The sequence below is a fragment of the Pleurodeles waltl genome, chromosome 10 (assembly GCF_031143425.1).
Source record: "Pleurodeles waltl isolate 20211129_DDA chromosome 10, aPleWal1.hap1.20221129, whole genome shotgun sequence".
Taxonomy (NCBI): Eukaryota; Metazoa; Chordata; class Amphibia; order Caudata; family Salamandridae; genus Pleurodeles; species Pleurodeles waltl.
The window spans coordinates 101,126,362-101,149,462 of NC_090449.1; the positions used below are offsets into that span (position 1 = coordinate 101,126,362).

General features: G+C 42.8%; 1 protein-coding gene across 1 annotated transcript in view; it reads left to right on the top strand.

Annotated features, from left to right (window-relative positions):
- Positions 1-23,101, top strand: part of GET4 (guided entry of tail-anchored proteins factor 4) — a 114,260-nt gene that overhangs the window by 82,770 nt on the left and 8,389 nt on the right. Inside the window, exons 5-7 of the mRNA XM_069209855.1 lie at positions 13,789-13,927; positions 22,555-22,695; positions 22,785-22,860. Of these exons, the coding sequence (XP_069065956.1) occupies positions 13,789-13,927; positions 22,555-22,695; positions 22,785-22,860 (356 nt within the window). The remainder of the gene's footprint in view (positions 1-13,788; positions 13,928-22,554; positions 22,696-22,784; positions 22,861-23,101) is intronic.

Consider the following 23,101-nt stretch of genomic DNA (forward strand, 5'->3'; position numbering starts at 1 on the left):
AAGGGCGGCCTTTCCAAGACCCAGTGCCTCAATACGTGATCACAACAGATGCCTCCATGGTAGGGTGGGGGGCACACCTCAACCAACACAGCATCCAGGGACAATGGGACACTCAACAGAGACAACTTCATATCAATCACTTAGAGCTACTAGCAGTATTTCTAGCGTTGAAAGCATTTCAACCACTAATAACCCACAAACACATTCTTGTCAAAACAGACAACATGACAACAATGTATTATCTGAACAAACAAGGAGGGACACACTCAACACAATTGTGTCTCTTAGCTCAAAAGATATGGCATTGGGCGATTCACAACTACATTCGCCTAATAGCGCAGTTCATACCAGGAATCCAAAACCAGTTAGCCGACAATCTCTCTCGGGATCACCAACAGATCCACGAATGGGAAATTCATCCCCAGATACTACTAACTTACTTCCAAAGGTGGGGAACACCGCAAATAGACCTATTTGCCACAAAAGAAAACGCAAAATGCCAAAACTTCGCATCCAGGTACCCACAAGCTCAATCTCGAAGCAATGCGTTATGGATGAGTTGGTCAGGGATATTTGCATACGCTTTTCCCCCTCCCACTCCTTCCATATCTAGTAAACAAATTGAGTCAAAACAAACTCAAACTAATATTGATAGCACCAACTTGGGCATGACAACCATGGTACACTACACTACTAGACCTATAAGTAGTACCTCATATCAAACTGCCAAACAGACCAGATCTGTTAACTCAACACAAACAACAGATCAGACACCCGAATCCAGCATCGCTCAATCTAGCAATTTGGCTCCTGAAATCTTAGACTTCGGACATCTAGACCTTACACAAGAATGCATGGAGGTCATAAAACAGGCTAGAAAACCAACCACAAGACATTGCTACGCAAATAAGTGGAAACGATTTGTTTATTACTGCCATAATAATCACATTCAACCTTTACACGCATCTGCGAAAAACATTGTAAGCTATCTACTACACTTACAAAAGTCTAAGTTAGCTTTTTCATCCATTAAAATACATTTGACCGCAATTTCAGTGTATTTGCAAATTACGCATTCAACTTCATTATTCGGAATCCCAGTTATAAAAGCATTTATGGAGGGTCTGAAAAGGATTATTTCACCAAGAACACCACCAGTTCCTTCGTGAAACCTCAACATCGTATTAACACAACTCCTGGGTCCACCATTTGAACCCATGCATTCATGTGAAATACAGTACTTAACATGGAAAGTAGCGTTTCTAATTGCTATCACATCTCTCAGAAGAGTAAGTGAGATACAATCCTTTACTATACAAGAACCCTTTATACAAATACACAAACATAAAGTAGTTCTACGCACAAATCCTAAATTCTTACCTAAGGTCATATCACCGTTCCACTTAAATCAAACAGTGGAACTCCCAGTGTTCTTTCCAGAACCAGACTCTGTAGCTGAAAGAGCATTACATACATTAGACATCAAAAGGGCACTAATGTACTACATCGATAAAACCAAACAAATTCGCAAAACAATTGTTTGTTGCTTTCCAAAAACCTCATACAGGGAATCCAATATCCAAACAAGGCATTGCCAGGTGGATAGTTAAATGTATTCAAACCTGTTATATTAAAGCAAAAAGACAACTGCCTATTACACCAAAGGCACACTCCACTATAAAGAAAGGTGCCACCATGGCCTTTCTAGAGAACATACCAATGACTGAAATATGTAAGGCAGCCACATGGTCTACGCCTCATACATTTACCAAGCATTACTGCGTGGATGTGTTAACAACATAGCAAGCCACAGTAGGACAAGCAGTATTAAGAACATTATTTCAAACAACTTCAACTCCTACAGGCTAAACCACCGCTTTTGGGGAGATAACTGCTTACTAGTCTATGCACAGCATGTGTATCTGCAGCTACACATGCCATCGAACGGAAAATGTCACTTACCCAGTGTACATCTGTTCGTGGCATGAGACGATGCAGATTCACATGCGCCCTCCCACCTCCCCGGGAGCCTGTAGCCGTTCTAAGTTGCCAAGAAAATTAAACTTGTACATTTGTAAATTTGTTATATCACTTTTAGTCAAATTTTGTACATACATACTTACTCCATTGCATGGGCACTATTACCATATACACGACTCCTAACTCACCCTCTGCGGGGAAAACAATCTAAGATGGAGTCGACGTCCATGCGCAATGGAGCCGAAATGGGAGGAGTCCCTCGATCTCGTGACTCGAAAAGACTTCTTTGAAGAAAAACAACTTGCAACACTCCGAGCCCAACACTAGATAGCGGGATGTGCACAGCATGTGAATCTGCAGCGTCTCATGCCACAGACAGATGTACACTGGGTAATATCTATATCTATATCTATATCTATATATATATATATATATATATATATATATATATATATATATCATCCGTGATGACATCCCAAATGAGTGTTAGTTTGTTTTATATTTTACATAGTGTCAGGTAACTAGCATATTACTTCTCTACCTAATTTTGTACAGCCTGTGTCCAGCTAATGGGTGTAATTGTTTACAAAGCCCATGTGCTGCTAATGCATTGTAGGTGCGTACAGGTCTTGACTCGTTATAAACCTTTGTACTGAAGAGTAACTCTGTGTGCAAGTGGCAGCTGACAAGTTGTGTTCAGTGTGTTGCACATAAGGTTTTTTTGGTCCTGCAGGAAACGTTTCAAATAGGACTAAGATTCCAATATTATGTATTGTATTGTAAACAGCTGTGAGTTATTAAACAGAATCTTCTTAGCATGACAATTTCTACATAACGTAAGACTGTGTGCACCAGGTACTAACCTCTGTATGTGTGCCTGATTTGCTTCAGAAAATGGGCTATCTGTAAAGTTTTCACCACAGTATGAAGGCTAGTATGATCTTTAGCACCTTCAGACCTTGGTTAATTTAAGTTAATTATCTCTCTTTGAACAAGTTTTGCATTCATTTTACACTATTCCTAGTAGATACTTTTTAAATAATCTGTGGTGTATTTCTCCTCAGAGTTTCACTGTGCAAACAATGTGGTCCCGAGTAAATGCTCTCCATAGGGTAAGCATTGTTTACACTACCCACTTTTCTAGTCCTACCAACTTCATTTCTCAATTATGTTTGTTGACTGTGATAGGTTTGATACAGATAAAGGACATCCGGAGTAGGGTATTAGTTGTGTAACAGAAATGGAGTATCCTGAGGACCTTGTTTTTTTCTGAACAGTTGTATACACATTGAACACTGAGTGCAGTACCTTTCTATTTGTGGTTGAGAGTATGAACTCTGATACCCATGGACTGTATGGTTTAGGGTCAGTGTTACACATAACACAAGCTTGGTGAATTTCTTTGGGTTTTTTTTTTGTTCAAAATGTTAACGTTGTCACTGAGAGATTCACCTAAACATAACATCACTTTAACCTGTTTTTTCCAGTAAATTTATTTTTTGTTTGTTTTTAAAACAAAAACATCTGTTCGATGGCATGTGTGGTTGTAGATGCACATGCTCTACATACTCCTGCCATCTAGTGTTGGGTCCAGAGTATTGCAAGTTGGTTTTCTTTGAAGAAACATTTGAGTCACAGGATCGAGTGTCTTATTCTTGATCATACTGCGCATGGCCATTATCATGCCTTTGTTTGATTTTCTCCACGTGTCTTGTTCGCATTTGTGTTTTTGCCCGGTCTTTCGACTTGCTCCAGTTCTAAATCTTTCCTTCCATCTTCTCCTTAATACAGTATTGTTTCTTGATTGCGTATTCCCATCTTCACGTTCGCCTCCTCTTGTTGGTCTGGGCACCAACTGCGCACCCTCATGGACGACCTTGTCCTTTTTGGGCCTACCTCACCACGCAGCACCGAAGAGTATGCTGAGCAGATGGAATGGACGCCATTTTTCTTTCTTCCCTGGTGCCACTCGCAATTACCCCATACAGACCAGCATCTGTCATGTAACCTGTGCCTCTTCCTCTGATCACCAAGAAGCTACCTGTGATGCCTTTAAATCCTTCTGGTCGAAGAAGACCCTTCGGGACCTAAGTGCTCACCGGTAGGAGATGACGACATTCTGGACATCTTTGGGGAGCAACAAATCCAGGAGGAACCGGAAATACGAAGAGACCTTCTTCATCCAGGGTTTCAACTCTGATGTCTAAGCGGACATCGAAAGCCATGAGGTAACATCTGCAAAATCTGTGAGTACTGTTCCCCCCCCCCCCCCCCCTCCGTCCTACCCGAAGACTGTGGTCACCGGACTGCCACTGCAACCAGGCCATTGTCGGACCTGAAAAACTGTTTTGGCTGCCCCTCCTTCTGGCGTGGCTCTGAAATAAGCCAAGACCAAAACACCATCTTTGATTTAGACCTCTGGCACATTGGTCCAAGGCACTTTGGTCCAAACTTTGGCTCGGAGTATTTCAGTACCGACCCAAACAGCTACCACCTCCACCTCTACCTCGGTGCCGAGCAAAGTGCACCACCTGAAAACTTTGGTGCTGAAACGCCTTCACCTGTGGATCCCATTTTGGAGACCATGCACGCTAGACCACTCCCCCTCCATATCCAAGCATGTAAAGGGCGCATTACTGCTTCCCCCTGTACTTTCCAAGAGGAACTAATCCTTCTTTGGACACTTCTCCACCTCTGAAGAAGGCTACCAAGGACAAGGATTCTTGCACACCTACCAAGCCCTCTCCACCTCCTCCACCTTCTACATCCCCTCCACTTCCCACCCCTCCTCATCTCCCTCACGTACTGCAGGGGACTTTACTTCTCAGGGATCCCCTGTATACACTAGGGAAGTTTTGGGTGGAACACAGCAGGACCCAGATCCATGGGACACGTACGACCCTGAACCCATGTTAACCAACGGCCCAGATTTGTTCCCCTCACGACCCTCCCCACCAGAGGTTAGCACATCCTATCAAGAGGCGGTAGCTCATGCAGCCGCCTTCCGTAATGTTGAGCTGCATCGCATACCCTTACAACCACACACAGGGATATACAGTTTCTGTTCATGCTCCATGGCAAGCTACGTCATGCAGTCAACATTTTTAAAGAACCTGTCCGCTCTAGGGTTATCACCCCTAGAGTAGATAAAAAAATAGAAGTCTGCTCCCACTGACCCCATAAATATTAAGTCCCAGTTCCATCCAGATGCCATAGTGGCCACCACTGCACTGAAATAGTCCAATAGTCAGACCACAGGGAACTTTCCTTCTCCAGAGAAAGAGTAAAAAGCTGAATGGCACCTGCAAACGTGTGGTTACCCAGGCAGCTAATCATTGGTGTATCGCCAATTAACAGGCCTTGCTAATGAGATCTGACTTGGCTTACTTGAGATGGAGGAGCTCCTCCAATTTCTCCCAGATGAGCACCGCAAAAGAGGACAGCAGATTGTTGCAGAGGGGCAGACAATCTCAAATAATTGCATCCGCTTTGCCCTCGATGCTGCAGACACAGCTGCATGTGGTATTAACAATAGTGTGTTAATAAGGAGACATGCATGGCTTTGATGCTCTGGGTTCAAACCAGAGGTCCAGCAGGCGGTGCTCAATATGCCCTTCGACAAGGAGCACCTTTTTGGCCCTCAAGTGGACTCCATTTTTGAGAAGCTGAAAAAAGATACAGACACCCCAAAAGCCATGGATGTTCTTCAGTCCCCCTCACAGAAGGGCATTTTCCGTCTCTCCACATTCGGAGATGGATACAAATGTACAACCTCAGAGACTTCCCAAACCAGACAGCCTTCAGCCTCATCAGCGCAGCCTATAGAGACAATAACAACTGAGGTAGAGGTAAGAACACTGCCAGCCGATGCTCTACCTCCACTGCAGTGACTACCTCTTCTTCCCAGTACAGTACAGGGCCTCTGGGATCTGTCACCAATCCCTACATATCAGTTATCTTGAGCTTCAGGTGGTCTTTCTAGCCCTGAAAGCATTTCTTCATCACCTGTCGCACAAGGTCGTCTTAGTCCTCACAGACATGACAACCATGTATTATTTACAGAAATGGGGGTGAGGAGAAGGTACACAGTCTTTCCAGTTGTCACAGCTCTCTCAGACAACATAGAAGTGGGCTCTCCACATTCACCTGATGGCAGAGTATCTCCCAGGAACTGACAATTACTTTGCAGACCTGCTCAGCTCGATGCACCATTAAGTCCTCGAATGGGAACTCCACCCCAAGTTCTTCAAAAATACTTCCTAACATGGGGAACTCCTCAGATTTTTTCGCCACAGCAGGAAATGTAAAATGTCCCAGCTTCACCTCCAGGTATCCACACCCTCTATCCAAGGGCAATGCTCTATGGAAGAACTGGTCAGGGATATTTGCTTACCCTTTTCAACCTTTCCCTCTCATTCCATTTCTGTTTCAGAAGATCAGACCGACATCTCTCACCATGATCCTGGTAGCTCCCACTTGGGTGCATCAATCATGGTTCACCACACTTCTGGACCACTGAGTAGTTCCCCACAAGAAGCTCCCCAACAGGCCAGACTTTCTCACTCAAAATCAAGAACAGATCAGACATCCAGACCCCAAGTCACTCAGCCTTGCAATAATGCTCTGGAAATCATAGTTTGGTCAAGGAAGCTCGTAGACCCACAACCAGAGCATGTTATGCTGCAAAATGAAAACGTTTTTGTATGCTACTGCCAACCCAAAAGTATTAATCCCATTAAAGCTACTGTCCAAGACAACGTTTGTTTTTTGCTACACTTATAGAAGGAAAATGTAGCTTACATTTTCATTTGTTTACATCTTGCAGCTATAGCTGCATATCTGCAGAACAGACAACATACTTTCTTGTTCAGAATCCCAGTCATTAAAGTTTTAATGGAAGGCCTTTAAAAAGGGTGTTCCACCTAGAGTGCCTCCTGCACCATCCTGGAACCTCAGTATTGTGCTTACCAGGCCCATGGGCCCTCCTTGAGCGACTTCATTCATGCTCTTTTCAGTGTCTTTCTTGTAAAGTGGTGTCCTTAATCGCTATCACATCACTCAGATGTGTTAGTGAGCTCTAGGCCTTATCCTTGAAAGAACCTTTCTTCGAAAACCATAGGAACAAGGTGGTCCTTTGCCCAAATCCAGAGTTCCTTCGTAAAGTGGTTTTCCAATTCCATTTGAACCAATCCATTGACCTACCAGTCTTTTTTCCACAGCCTCTTTCATTTGCGAAAAGAGCTCTACACACTTTAGATGGTAAATGAGAACTTACGATTTACATTGACAGAACTAAAGATTTTAGGAAAACAAAACTGCTCATTGTAGCTCTTTTGCTACCTCATAAAGACAGCCCAGTATCCAAAAATAGCTAGATGGGTAGTAATGTGTATACAAACTTGCTATGCTAAAGCAAAAAGACAGTTACCTGTTACTCCTAGAGCACATTGTACAAGGAAAAAAGAAGCCACTACGGCTTTCCTTAGAAACATACCTTTGATTGACATTTGTAAAGTAGCTACACGGTCTTCACCACATTCATTTACAAAGCATTACTATGCGGCCATACTAGCACATCAACAAGCCAGTGTAGGTAAAGCTGTGCTACAAACAGTTTTGCAGTCCACTGCAACTCCCACAGGCTAGCCACCGCTAACATGGAGGGCCTGCTTTGTGGTCTATGAAGAGAATGTGTATCTACAGCCACACATGCCATTGAATGGAAACTGTTTCTTACCCAATACATCTGTTCGTGGCATGTAGTGCTATAGATTTACATGCACCCTCCCTCCTCCCGGACACCTGTGGCTGTTTCACCTGCCTTTTGTTAGAATGTCACGCGGCCTTCTCCCCCTTTTGAAATAATGAATAACTTCTTGAGGCGGTGCCCCTACCTGGGTGATTAACTCCCCAGTCTTACTTTTGGTTTCTACATTAATTGAACTAAAGAGCACAGAGAAGGCAGCTTACTTTTTGTTTTAGCTGGTGTGGAGAAAGGGTAGAATGTCCAAAAAAGGACCTTGTCGGTGAGCATTGCCCTTTGTATCTAGTTTGGTTGTGCTCTGATCAAAATTAAGCCTTTTTGGCTTATTCAGTCAGAGCAAAATCTAATATTATAGGTTTGGTGTGGGTTGTTCCGATGCTGGACAGCTTCACAAGGTGCTATTGCCTTGATTCTCAGGTCTGCAGGGATAGCCACTTCACCAGTTTTGGTCCTGAAGGACTTACTAGTTTGAAGCCCTCTCCCCAGACTTCTCACTTTGTTGCGGATACTCCTTTGGTATTGTTTCAAAGGTGAGGATTCAGTAGTTGGAAGTATCCATTGCATGAACAAACTACATGCGTTTGATATCTCTTTCTGGTGTGTACTCAGTGTAACATTAGATTCCTTACTGCTGGTCCACTCCCCATTCTGTGGTGTGGACATCCTGTGATTAACACAATCCCACATTAGGTGAGGCACAGATTCACACTGATTTTCCTCATTTGTCACCTGATGCTCACCCAAATGTATGAGAGATTGCTGATGTTAGGGCAGATGTGGCACCTATATATGGCTCTGTGTGATCATGCCTGGAGGTGGAGTAGAGTTGATCCAGAGGCTGATGCTGCCACCTGTTGACCTGGAAGCTGCAACACTCTACAACTCCATCAGCATCCCTGTTTTAACGTATTTGCATTAATCATTGCTCATCATTGTTACTTATTTCTTGAAACGTGTTGGTCACTGAATATATTCCATTATTTTAAGTGTTATTGTTTGAGAGTGACAGTATTAGAAATTGGACCTCGACAGTTGGCCACATTTCTTGTTCACTTGCTTCAGCATTGTAACACTAGATGGATCACACTTAAATAAGGCATTGCAAATAGTGTGGCATTGTGCATAGAAATTAAGGTTGCTGGTGTAGTAAGCAGTCTTCGAGCAACATCCCAGCCCCTAAAAAACCTGAGAACCCCAGAACCAACTCGAACCCCAGCTTTTAACTGGATGAGAAGTTGCAGGTAGTGTTATATGCTGTCCATGCAAAGGCAGCATAAAATAGGGAAAGATGTTTTTCCTGATGCAAATACGTTAGATGGAGACGTATAAGTAATGAATGCAGTGTAGAGCACCAAGCCTACATATGTAATGTCAAGGATTCTTAGTTCTGTAGTACATGTGAGTATTTCTTAGTTTGAAGTGTTCGATTTGGGTATTGTAAGGAATATTTTCTTATTTTGATTTTGCCCAGATTTTGATGTTTTCAGCTTCAGATACTATTTATACCAGGTGTTTGCTCATATAACTTTTATTTCATCATGACTACAATGATACTAATTGCCAGCTGTGGTCTGTAAATGCCTTATGTATTTAAAAAAAAAAAAAATGCGTGAATCTTTTTTTTTTACTCATTGGGCTACTAACTCAACGTTTCTTTGCTTCTATTTTACATGGTGGTTGATGAGTGCCTGTTGTAATTTTGATTTGTTTTGAATGACTTTTTTTTTTTTTTAAACACATTTTAGGTCTAATCGAATATATTGGAGTAGACTTGTGCTGCATGCACCTCTCTACGTATGTCTCCTTTGTGGCGGCAAAAGCTATTACATCAGAAGTTCATTCTCACAGTTCCTGGTTAAAAATTTCAATTTCAAATCTCTTTTCTTTCCACCTATATTGTCTCGTTGGCTCTAACTGTACCAATGAGGCTGTTGGGTTTGGACGGTAGCATCACCTGAATTGTAAAGAACGGAGTTCGATCCCACACCATGTGACAACTATCGGCCTAATCTGTTTCCAGCCAGCTAGCAGCGCCTCACCTATGCACAAGACCAGGAGTGATTTGCGGCAGCTGGGTGCATGACACTGACTTCTCATGGAAATCATGGTGGATCATATCTCATCCTTTTTTCTGAGCCCTCGAAGAAAGCCAGCTGGTTTTCTCCCTCTCTTCAAAAGTCCAAGCACACCTGCAGACAGCTCAAGAAAAGATAAGGGAGCAGCAAGACTGTGGTAGACCATGCAGCCTTCAAAACCACCATCACCACCTTATCAGAACAGCAAAGAAAGAAGCCATACAGGAACGCATCTATGCCAACGCACACAACAGCAAAGAGCTCTTTGCCGTAGTTAAAGAATTTGCCAAACCCAACACAAACAGCCGACATGTCCCCTCGTCAAAGCCATTGCAGCAAGCTTGCCACCTTCTTCCACCGCAATATCAAGGAGATCTAAGACAGCTTCGCAATGCAAGACCCACTCACCCCACCAGCAACCACGCACCCAAGAACTCCAGACCCCAACAGATCTTATCCAACTGGACCACCCTTGCCCCTGAAGACGCCCTCAGGATCGTAAAGAGCATCTACTCCGGAGCCCCCACAGGCCCCTGCCCTCACCACATCTTTAACAGGCGCAATGGGGTTGCCAGCTCTGAACTCTCCTACACCATCAACTGCTCCATCGAGTCCGCCACCTTCCAGGAAGACTGGAAACATGCAGAGATCAACCCCCTGCTGAAGAAACTCTCTGCCTTCCCGACTAATTTCAAGAACTACAGACCTATCTCACTGCTCCCCTTCCCAGCCAAAGTCATTGAGAAAGCTATTAACACCCAACTCTCAGAGTTCATCGAAATGAACCACATCCTGGACATCTCCCAATCGGGCTTCTGATGCAACCACACCAAGAGATTGCTCTTCTTGCCACTACAGACGACGTTCACACCCTCCTCGACCGGGGCAAAACTGCTGCCCTCAACCTCTTGGACCTATCAGCTGCCTTCAACACAGTCTTCCACCACACCCTCTGCGTATGACTTCACAACACTGGCATTTGCGACAAAGCCCTAGAATGGATCCACTCCTTCCTCACTGGCCAAACTCAGACTTAGACTTCCACAGTTGAACCCACAACAATCAGCTGCGAAGTTTATCCTGGACTCTTCGCTCTCACTGAACTGCCAAAGCAACGCTGTTTTGTAATCCTGCTTCCATTAATCCACCTGCTTTAAAAGATCTTCAAGCGAATCCCCACAGAATCCAGGAAAACGATCACCCATGCGCTCACCAGCAGCAGACTAGACTACCGCAACGCACTCTACCCTGACATATCCCAGGAGCTCCTAAAGAAACTACAGAACATCCAGAACGCCTCCGCCAGACTCATCCTGAACATACCACGCTGCAGCCACATCACCGACCACCTGAGAAACCTCCACTGGCTACTTATCAACAAAAGAATGACTTTCAAGCTCCTCAAGCATCCCTACAAAGCCCCCCACAAGGCCGGATCTGCATACCTCAACTACCGCCTCTCCTACACTCCCAGCAGACATTTCCACTCCACCCAACTGCTCCTGGCCACCATCCCACGGATCCACAAGACCACGGCTGTAGGAAAATTGTTCTTCTATCTTGCTGCAAAGACCTGGAACTCCCTTCCTCTGCATCCCAGGCAATCACCATCTCTGCTGCAATTCAGGAAGAATCCTCAAGACCTGGCTCTTCAACTAATCTGCAGATCCACTCCCCCCTCTCAGCGCCTTGAGACCCTCACAGGTGAGTAGTCGCGCTGTATAAGAACCCTGATTGATAGATTGATGATTGAATGAGTTACATTTGTCTCACACATTCAAAGACAAACATAAGCAGAAAATGGTTCAGTAGGTTTTATTGAATCAGCTGCGTTTATGATAAAAAGACATGGACTGCAATAATTAAGGTGATAAAACATACTAAAAACACACCATACTGTCACTATGCGAGATGTAAGATTCCTACCTATGCCACTAATGTTCTATGTTGGAGCACAGCAGGATAAGCCCTAATCCCCCTTCATGACCCCCAAGATGTCATCCCCCATACCAGAGTATGACAGTAGTGAAGGAGCCTATAGGCCAGGGAACCGGCAGGCTCAGCGAGCAGATGTAACAAAGTCAGACAGCATGCGGTAGTGGTTATCTGGCTGGAACCACCCTCTAATGTACAGGGGCAGAGAGATGTTTTATAGTAAAACAGCGAGTGTCCTGAGAAGGGTCCGCATGTGAAAATACGTATTTTTCTGTGAAATGTTAGAGATGCAATGTACCACTTTGTGCCACCAATCCTGTCTTGTTGCAGTCTTGAGCAAAGCACAGAGTGGAACAATGCTTTGCTTAGAAATGTAAATGCATTCCTAGGTGAAAGAACTGCAAGATCGAGGAAAATTCTAAAACATCACCACAAAAGTGATCATTTCTAAAATAATGAAATTGAACTAGGCTAAAGGGCACAGGCATAATGCCTATTTGCTAAATAAACGTGCCCAAACACACAACTAAAAATGGCTTCACTACAGTATCACCTTTCTGCCCATAAGTCTTTCCTGTGCTCTCAGTTCAGATATCTGTACTGAGTACTCAGTATTCATCCCTTTCTCTGTCTTCCTTGACTACCTCTGCCGTTTGTGATTTCACCATCTTTACTATGACATCCTTTGACTTCAATATTCTCAAATATAAAGCAATTCACGTGTTTGACTTTCATGCACTTAAATTAAACTGTGGGTGCGCTCCTCCTGTTTGTTCACTTTCTACAAATTAATGTATTGCTAGGACACCCGTTTTTCTTGGTGTAACCAGAGTATTGCCTGTAATATCTACAGTGAATGAGTTCTGTGAGGAATTATAGACTGGGTTCCTGATTCATCATTGTTTCCTAAGTATGAGCCTTATGTTACATTTTACTGAGCTGATTTCCAGGATGCCTGCTGAGACATCTCAGTTCCTCAGGAGCACTGAGAGCGCCTTCGATTAGAAGTGTCAAGTCCTCTCCCAACAAAGCCAGAGAGCTGACTACGCTACTGGCCATAGAAACAGCCTTACTAGTGTGTGGGCCTCAACCGCGCTAGGGTGATTCATTCCTTGCCGCTACAGCGCATGTCATGCCTCTCCAAGTCTCCAGTGGGTGGAACAAGGCTTGGCTGGACCTAAACATGTACCAATGATTGCAGTTCATCACGTGGGTACTGGATACTGCCTTGTGTTGGGGGCAGGTTAGAGCAGTACTCTTTATGGTCTAGTCCCTCTCGTGGATGAGTGTTGCATTTTATCATAAGGCCAAGTAGAGAGAGAGAGAGAGAGAGATTTGAATGAGAGCTCAATCTGTTCAAATGGAATTTGACCACTGACTGAATAGTGGGGTACGGGCATGAATAGATGAGGGAAGCTACTGTCCGGTTTTCACGTAAGCTATCCATCGTTTTCCGTTCTTGGTCCATTTTCACTTTTCTGTTTACTATTGACATCACTCCATGCACATAAACATATGAATTTCACTGGCAGGCGTTCTAATATGTAAAATGTGGAGAGAAATGCAGAGGCTGGGATTTGAAGATCGAGTAGAAGGGCGACAAAGCCCAGTTATATGCCGTCCTATTATGTAATGAAACTTTTTTTGGTTGCCACCAACTTTCCTCACTGAGGTGGTATTGGATAGAGAACATATTACCCTAAAGTATTATTGTAAAGGTAACTTTTCCTGCCTGTTTGTAAACATGCACCTTTCAGATACCAGACGGCTTTTCTTTATTTCTCTAGTTTGCCATGCTTTCCATTACAAAACAGTTTGGTGTGACAGAGGAAGCTATGCAGTGGACAGATTTTATTTTGTCCATCTTTTAAGGTCACATTGGAATAGTTCAGGTTACATTTATTTTTGAATGTGTACTTGCTGTTCCATCTTACATATTTATATAGTTCACATTTTCTTGTGTTAAGGTTTTTGATCCCACAACAGCAGCAGGATTCGTTTTAGTTCATTAATCTTTGCATATTTTTCTTTCAGAGCAAAACTATTGTGAATCTCGATATCACTTCTTGCACTCAACAGATGGCGAAGGTTGTGCAAACATGCTTGTAGAATATTCAGCCAATCGTGGATATCGAAGCGAAGTGGATATGTTTGTGGTTCAAGCAGTTTTACAGTAGGTGCTCAACATTTTTTTTTTTTTTTTTTTTTTTTTTTCTTTAAAATCTCTCAAAATACATTGTGCTTTGAAAAAAAGGTCAAATTTGCAAGGTAGCTGGAAAGGGAACTGTGGTCGTTTGTGCAGCCTGAGTTGTAATGTGGAGTGTGTGAGCAAGCCTTTTTCCTGATGTGCATTGATTCTATTCCATACATGAAATGACACAGTCAGTGCCTATCTTATGCCCAAGGGCACTTTTGGAGGTAGGGGGAGCACAGGAATCAAAAAGGCTCAAACGTTCCCTCTCCAGTGCCCACCTAACCGTGGTCAGGTGCATGTATTCACCGTATCTGGCCATCGGGGGTATCCTTTCCCTTGTTTATTGCGCTGATGGTCAAGCTTCATTGAAAGAATGAGCAGCAGGTGCAATCTGCCAGTCTGCTTTTCAATGTTGCGCTGTTCTCAGTGACGGTGCATGTTTTGGAAACTGCACATTTTACTGTGTAATATTGCACACTGACTTTGTCTGCTTCGAAGGTACCCAGTTGTGGATGCACAATACATCTTCTGTCTTCCCCCTCCTATATTCAAGCCTTGACTCTACGTTAGGCTTTGATTAGGATAATCTTCAGGTTTTGTTTCATCATAATGAGGACCATCCAAATCTACTCCAACATTGTAGTTGTTACTGGGAAAGGATGTGCAGATACTGAAACACGTTTTTTTTTGTTTTTTTGTTTTGTAAATTCCTTCACAAGAAGGTTTGATTGATTGAGCTGCTGAACTAGAAACAACACTGAAGAATGACGAGCCTTTAATGCTGGGTTTCCTAGAGCCGGCAGTGCAAATGTTTGACACTACTTCTATCTGATTTGGGTAAGGAAATGAATGGTTCGCCCTGGTTATCCATTTCCCCCACAGACAAAGATCCTGCTTATTCAGTGATGGTTTCAGCTAGAAAGAATAGTGTCATCCCCTGGAACAGCTTCTTCTGGGCATCTGGGGAAGGACAATAAGCAGATGGACCTTCTAGCAAAAGGACCCACTGTGCTGCAAGTTGAGACCCGGATCCGTTCTTTTGTTGCAATGTCACTTTGGGATAAGTTAGGAATCATGATGCTTCCATCATCTTGTGGGCCTACTATGGAACACATCATTTAATCGGACCAGCAGAGCTAGGGGAGGGATATGAAGACAGCTGGGCATGGACACCTCTGTCCAGATCGGTAACCAGTAATTCTGAATTAACTGACCATGCCTTCTAATACGAGGCAGATCACACTTGTCCTGGCTACATCTGAAGCAGCTTGAATGATGGCAGAGACTTGCTCTGTTTAGCCTCTAAGGCATCCAGTGCCTGTCATGGAATACCTTGCAGTGTAGGAGGCGGTCATGGTCTTCTGTTAAGGTCACTCATTTCTTCAGATTATATTCTCAACCCAGGGCTTACTGCCATTGACATGTAGTGGAATTTTCTAGTGACTTTGAAATGGATCGATAAACAAAGTTCCTTATAGTCCTTAGATTACTCCCTTATATAGAACCCCCATGAAGAATTTGATTAATTGTTGAGACTAAAATGTCTGTCAAGGACGGTGGTTCAGGGTTCTCTGTAAGCAGTTTCTTAGCTGCAAGTACTGCCAGTGTTTGAACAAGACAAGCCCCAAGTCCATCCTTAGAGTTGCAAAAATCTCTCATGTCCCCTTTCAGACTGGATAGTAGATGCATCTACTGGCTTAGGTGGACTGATAAAGGAATCTGTCACCACTTAAATTACAGGCATTGTTCCCAATGGGCGCATATTGAAAGTTAGCTGAGTGCCATTTTCCATCTAAAGAGCATCATCTGGATTAACAAGTGTCACTGATAATATTTTATAAAAGTAAATTGGGGAAGTATCTGAACAGTTTAGTAAAGCCTTTTCAGTTTCCCCCATATTGTCGTACCTCTTGGTTTTGAGGCAAGTAATATGCTGTTTCGGACAAGTTTTGTTCTAAATAATATGAGCTTGTGTGTGAGAGCCGGATTACAACAGATGATTGTCCCCAAATTGTTGGTGACCTTAAGCTAGGTTACTCTTATTGCAGGTGTATCGCCCAATTTTTGTGTGTATTTGAGAGAGTAAAAATATGCAAATCTGCATGCGGAGTATGCACAGGACGTAGTTGTATCTTGGCGATACAGTCAGAGTGGTTATATATGTGATACCCACATTTTCCAGTGCATGAAGTTCTTACATTTGTTTTGGCTGTCAAGCGAAGCAACTTCTCTTCTGCCATGTTATGGAACTCTCTGTTTGGATTGTTGAGATGAAATGTTAAAAAGTTTAATCCAGATGGCATCCATCTCCTGTTGTAACTGGAACGACTGGCCGTTGTGGTATGAGATAAGGTTAGAGCTTCCCATTTACTATAATTTATGTAGTATGTGTACATGTTACAAAATATGTGGATTACTAACATTAGTAAGGGGCTAGAGACTTCTGTCTTGGTCAACGTCATCTGTATATCAACTGTATATACAAATGAAAGTATTTGCCATTGTGCAGTATGACACTGAGTGTCTGGGACATATTGCAGAAAACAGGTGCTCTGGAGCAAGGAGGAAGAGAATAGGAGAGAGTGGGCTTTTATGACTGGTACTGTTTTGGGTCTTAATGGTCTGATAGGAATCTAGTACAACTAGTCCTCCGCATGGGCGATGTGTGCAGTGGACTTTGTTGATGAAGTCCTAACCAATACCTGCACTTTCCCTTTTTAAAAAAAACAAAAAAACAGATAGTCCTATTCAACCCTGTCAGATGCCTTCTGAGATTGCTCAAGTGCCACTTAAGCGCTAAGGTCCTTAAATGATTCTGGGACCATCAAATGGGTACAGACTCCACTCTCTCTCACAAGACAGAAATGGGATACCTTTACAGTCAACAGAATAATTTCTCGGCTGTATTTTTCTCATCCACATATATTAATGATACTGGCTTATAAATGGAGCAGTGTACTTGGTCTTTTTCCCTCTTTGGGGACTGGAAGTATCTTGACCATGTTGGATATTGGTCCTGAGTATCCTGTGGTCTGGGCCTTTTTATAGGCAGCGTATAGTAATGGTGGTAGGGGTGCCATCAGCTTTTTTTTTTTTCTGTTAATCCCCAAGCTTTTGAGACCTTGGACAGAGGTAGAGGGGCGCTTCACCTTTGTAAAATTAACAACAATGGACCAGACCCTAGTAATGGGGGCTGTTCAGGCACCTAACTGGTTCAAACAACAGTTCCTGCCATACTCGTTGAGACTGTTGACAAAATTGGGTTCACTAAGAGAGGGAGGAGACTGGAACTTGGCCATTGACTCCCCCTTGGACAGGACTGGAGACTGGCTAAACAGAATATTTGGGTTAGGGCCATGTTAACTGATGCAATGAATGATCTTGAACTTCCACTACTGGCATTACCAAATCGACAAGTACTACACATTTAGATCATGGCCACATACTACTGCATCCTGTGCTGAGGGGTATCGCCTTACCGGCCAGAAAACACTTACTTAGCAGATTTTAATAAATGGTTGCCCTGTTGTCCTTATGCTTGAAATTATTGTGGTAGGCAGTCACAAGTCTGTGTTCAGCTTGCACTGGTCCCCTTAGAGTAAAATGATAGGGCATGCCTTTGTTTTCCCAAAGGGTGAGGGGAGAAGGTGGGTGCGGGGTTACTGATTTACTTGTCGGACTATAAAGTGTTATATTCCCAATCTGTGTCATGTCGAGAATAACGTCTATAATCAGTGAGACAAAGGTTGTTCCTTACACTGACTTCATATCCAATAAGCTGCAGCAGTAGGAGATAAATATCAATCAGAACTGGCGCAAAAGTGTTGAGGAGCTTCACACTCCAGTTGTAGTCCTCCAAAGAAGCTGCATTGAAGTACATCTATACCTGTGGCGACATTAGGTCTCCTCCATTTAGACCGAGGTCTCTGCATATGTCTACCAACCCCCAGGCAGCCCTACACCTAAACCCCCAACACTGATTTCTTGTTTAATCAATTTTTAACAGCTGTGCCCACCTCCATTCAGCTTACGCACTAGAGTACTGCAGCATGTGGTGTTGCGTGGATCCTCTGCCTTCTTGGGTCCTGTGCTTGGTTCAGTTTCCTTTGTTCTTCCAGTCATAGATGCAGTCTTGTTTCTTTACCCTCTCCTCGGCTGCACCTCCATACCGCCCAGGAGAGATAGTCAACCTGGTTAAAAGTGCTGGCTTGTGGAACATGTTTAAGGAGTCGCCATCTTTGATGGGGCCAGGCCCTGCCCTCCTTGTATGCCCTTTTGTTCGAGGTTAGTATGGCCAACCTCAGTGATTTCTTTCCCTCTGGCAATATTTTTGTAAAATCCTGGGGTTCAAGGTGGCCTTGAAATTGGCAGCAAATCTTTCCTAATTGAATTATTTGCTTTAACCCCTTAGTCTCAACAAAAGTTCAAGGAAATACATGCAAGTCATCTGCCTTCTGCAAATTATGAGGCCTGTTTCAGAGTAACGTTCAGGCTCTTGATTCAGACCTGTTGTGTGTCAGACCTGGATCCTGTCTTCTGTAGTTTAATGTTGTACCAAGACATTAGATCCACCACAATGTAATTGCACTGAACCAAATATTCTTTATTTGATTTCAGAGGTAGCTGGTACTATATTAATACATCTCGCTGCTGGTTTTCACTTTGTATTATGGAAATGAAACAGGAGAACATATGTTATATTGTATTAAGCTTCAGAAAGAAGCAGGCGTATCTCACCCTCATTGATGTGCATCATGTGGAAGATTGAAGTAGCAAAGTAGATTTTGTTTATTAAACAAGATTTGTTGTGTGTAAAACCACTGTCTGTTATTGTGTTGTGAAAGAAGATAACCATTTTTAGTGTTCCACAAGTTTTGATTATTAAGGTGCGATATAATTTGTTGCCTCAGTGTTTTTACAAGCTTAATCCACTCCTTATTGAATTGAATTCAGTTATTATCTTTGAAATTAGTGGAAAAGCCAACTGACATTGTGAAATACATACTCTTCTTTTTGCAATGTTTGAAACTTGATAAAATAAAGTTTGAGTATTCGAATCAACTTCTAAATTTTGGGTCTGCGTTCTCCAAGTCTCTTCAGATTCTTTGTGATTAGGCAAACTGATAGAGACTTCTAGCTGCAGATTCCTTACCTCATTGTATTATTATCCTGTAATGTAGCTGGGTTAAAAGATAAAGTGGTAGATCAGGAGTGGGGGACAGTTTATAAATAAATATGATTTAATTTTTATGCAAGAGACATGGGCCATGTATCTGATCCATAGACTACGATACACAAACTAGCATTGAGGCACGACCCTCTAAAAGGGGGTGCCCGTCCAGTGAACTGATTATTTTGGTTAAAAATTGCCTGGATTCAGAGATGAAAAAAAAAAAATTGGACATAAAAAGCCAAGATATTTTGGGCTTGGCTATGAGGAGAAGGGGGTGGGGGCGGTGGACTGGATGAATGTATACAATATTTACAATCGCACCAAACAGCGTAATAGGGAGTTGCCTACCTTGGTGATATTAGATTGTCATTTACGTAATAAGAGGAAAAGACGCTTGGTAATTTTGGCGAGTGACTTTAATACCACCTTTGAACCATTGGAACATGAAGAGGCTCTAGCTAGAGGCATTCCTGCTCTGGAGGCTGCGCCTCTTTCATCCTGGCCCCATGCTGCAGTTCAGCTTCTGTCCTTAACATTAAACAAGCAGGTGCAAGCATGTAACCAGAGATTACCCTAAGATAGGAAGTGTTGCGTTGCCTTTAACCGGGGGATCTTTGACAATGTGCCATGGTTTTTGAAATTATAAAATGGTTGGATAGTGACCATAACGGCTCCAGCTTTTGTTTGGGGGGGGGGGGGGGGAGGAAACTATTTTTGGGCAGGACAAGAGCCCCGGGACATACTCAGTAGCATATAAGTAATAACAGGAGAACGGTCAGATGGGTAAAGCTGCGTGTAGATGGAGAGTTGACCAGTATTTATAACACACTTATTAAGTGTGTGAGACTGAGTCCTATTGAGAATTCAACTATAGCGGACCAGCATGTAGCACTGTTTACTGCCCTAAAGGACCTATATAGTTTAAGCTAGTGTTGGGAAGGTTCTAAAATTGCATCTGCCTAACTGGTATATTAAGAAATGCTGGGAAGTCAAGGGGGAGTTTATTAGGACATTATTGGGTGGGGAACCAGCAGAAGATTAAGTTAGCAAGGAAAAAATACAAACAGGTAATCGCCAGGCAGAAGCAGGAATGGACTGATGGTAACTGGATGGAGCTGGTGTAAGGGTGGTTGACGCTAGAGACCTCAAATCATTTTGGCACAATTTGCCCCATGGGTGCACAAGATCTTAGTCCTTTGGAACTCGTGGTACAGCTCTGCCATTGGCTGGAGCACTTTACTAGAAGTTATGTGCCACCTTCCAAGGAGATCGAGGAGGCGGAAGTAGTAGATAGTGGGACACCTGGGATGGGTCTAGGTGGGGAGACCTTACACTTCTCACAGAAGGAAACTTTACAGGAAACATTACAAGCTATTTGTGAAACACCTCCAGGCAAAGCACCTGGACCACATGGGATCCCTGGGGACTTGTATCAATTTAACCTATTAGTGTGGGGCCCACTTTTTAATCCACTTGCCACACAGTGGCAGGGGGTGCTATTCCTGATTCCTGGCTTAATGCAATAGTTATACCTGTGTACAAAAAGGGTGACAGAAATGCTCCAAATAATTACCATCAAGTTAGTCTAATCGACCATCTACAGATCTTTTGCCGTCAAGAATTGGGTAGACTAAATACCTGGATAGATGAGACTTCAATTCTCTCCCTTGCAGGCAGGGTTTAGGCAGAGGTGAGCACAGTTTACCAAGTGTTTAGGTTTGAAATTATTGCCTCAAAATATTTGAGGCAACGAGGGGACCACCTATATTTGGCCTTTGGTGTTCTAAAGGCTGCCTTTGACCTGATGATGAGGCGGCTGCTGTGGACCACAATGGCCAATATGGGTATGGAAGGGAATATATTGGACACCTTGATTAAGGGTTCGTGGAACCACCACAGCCCAGGAGAGATTGGGGATGGATGGTGATCTCACTGAACGGATTCCAGTTCATTGTGGAGTTCGCCAGGGCTGCGTTTTGGCACCATCTCTTTTCTCCCTGTATACAAATAGGGCTGTTGACCTTTTTTTTTTTTTTTTGTGTGTGACTGTATTCATGATTCCCCAAAATTGGCAGCAACATCAGTCCCCGCATTACCGTTTGCTTACGATTGGCTTTCAGAATCTTTTAAATAAGTTTGCTGATTTTTGTGATGCTCGGGGCTTGGAGGTTAACACCACTAAAACAAAAATAATGTTTCTTAATTGGCATAGATCCTGTAAAGGGTGATTTAGCATGAAGGGGGAGCTGTTACAACACGTCAATTTCTTTTAATAACCTTGGGATAAGATTTGATAAATCTAGATCCTGGAAGTCCCACGTGGAAAATTGTCGAGTGGGGTGGGGCATGCTGCTTCGGTTATTATCAAGAGGGTCCAGTGGACCACCCCAAAATCCCTCTCTCCAGTGGTTGAAATTTATAAGGCAAAGGCATGAGCTGCTGCCCTGTATGGGGTAGAAGTATGAGGTCATTCAAACACTAGGACTTAAATAGCTAAAGAAAACACCTTTATAAGGGCACTTTTCCTTTTACCCCAGAGCACCCTGATCTTTCCTTCATGTTTTGATTTAGGGCTAAAGCAGGTTGGGGGATCTGGCAGCTCTAAGACCACTCCTGTACTAGGTTAGGTTATGGTGTATGGAAGAACTCCACCCTTCTAGGTTGGCTGTAGTGGAGATGATTAATTTAGCAAGGCCCATACTTTTCCCTGGTTCAGATTTGTTAAGCACCATCTTGTTGACTTGGGGCTAGGAGAGTATTAGTTCTGTCCCCAGGAGATTTGTATAGCAGCTAGGGGCAGGAGTATTACTGCCTATTGGGAGAAGAGGTTTTTGGAGTACCAAAATGAGGCTAAGCCAGGGAGTTTGGTGGAGGACTTCCTAGATCGAAAACCGCTGCCTTAAAGGGAGGCCTATATAGATGCTATATGTATATATATCCTCCTGTCGCTCGCACGCTCTTTAAGTTCAGGTTGGTGAATCCTTATAGTGATGGAATTTGTGAGCAAATGTAAAACTGTTTCACCGACCCCACTTGAATGTCAGTTTTGTGGGTATGAGCGTGAGAATATCTAACTTGAGCGAGCCAATTGTTTGTGGAGTTAGTAGATATTTATATGCCGTTTGGATAATCAGGAAAAAGATGGCCACATTTTAAAAAAAATTTAGTGATTGTATTTAAGATGTGAATTTTTAAGGTGAGAATGATTTTATTTAAGTTGTAATAAGAAGGTTGTTTCATTTTCTATTCCTTAACATGTCTAGGTTTTAACATGTTCCTTTTTCATGAAATGTACCTATTGTCTGCTGTGCAATTTATTTTATGGGCAAATGCCCGAAATAAACTAATATTGATTGATATGATCAGAAATAGTTTTTTTTGAGTGAGAACAAAAATGTGATTTTTATTTTTCTTATTTTTTTGTTTCTTACAGATTCCTGTGTTTAAAAAACAAAACTAGCGCTTCAGTGGTTTTTACAACATATACGCAGAGGCATCCTTCAATAGAAACGGGACCTCCGTTTGTACAACCGTTATTAAATTTCATTTGGTTCCTGTTACTGGCAGTAGAAGGGTATGATTTCCTTTCTCATTTTTTAATGAGATAGTGTTTTTCTGCTCTTTAAAACTTGTTCTTACTTCTTTCTTAATTATTCTTTTCAGTGGAAAATTAACAGTATTTACAGTCTTGTGTGAGCAGTATCAGCCATCCCTAAAGAGAGATCCAATGTATAATGAGGTGAGTAGCCGGGTTGGCAGAGCTTTACGTTGGCTTTTGCTTGTTGGGTTTGTTGAGTTATTTGGTCTGAACCCATAGGCTCATCTTGATTCTTTTTGTCCACTTTTTTGTTTTGTGAAACGTTCTTAATTTTAAAAGTAAACCTTTTGACAACATAGTCCTCTTTATGGCCCCTAGATGGTAATCTATTTTTTTAATACAAGAGCAGGCATTTATTACTGTCCTTAAAGCAGGATGTTCA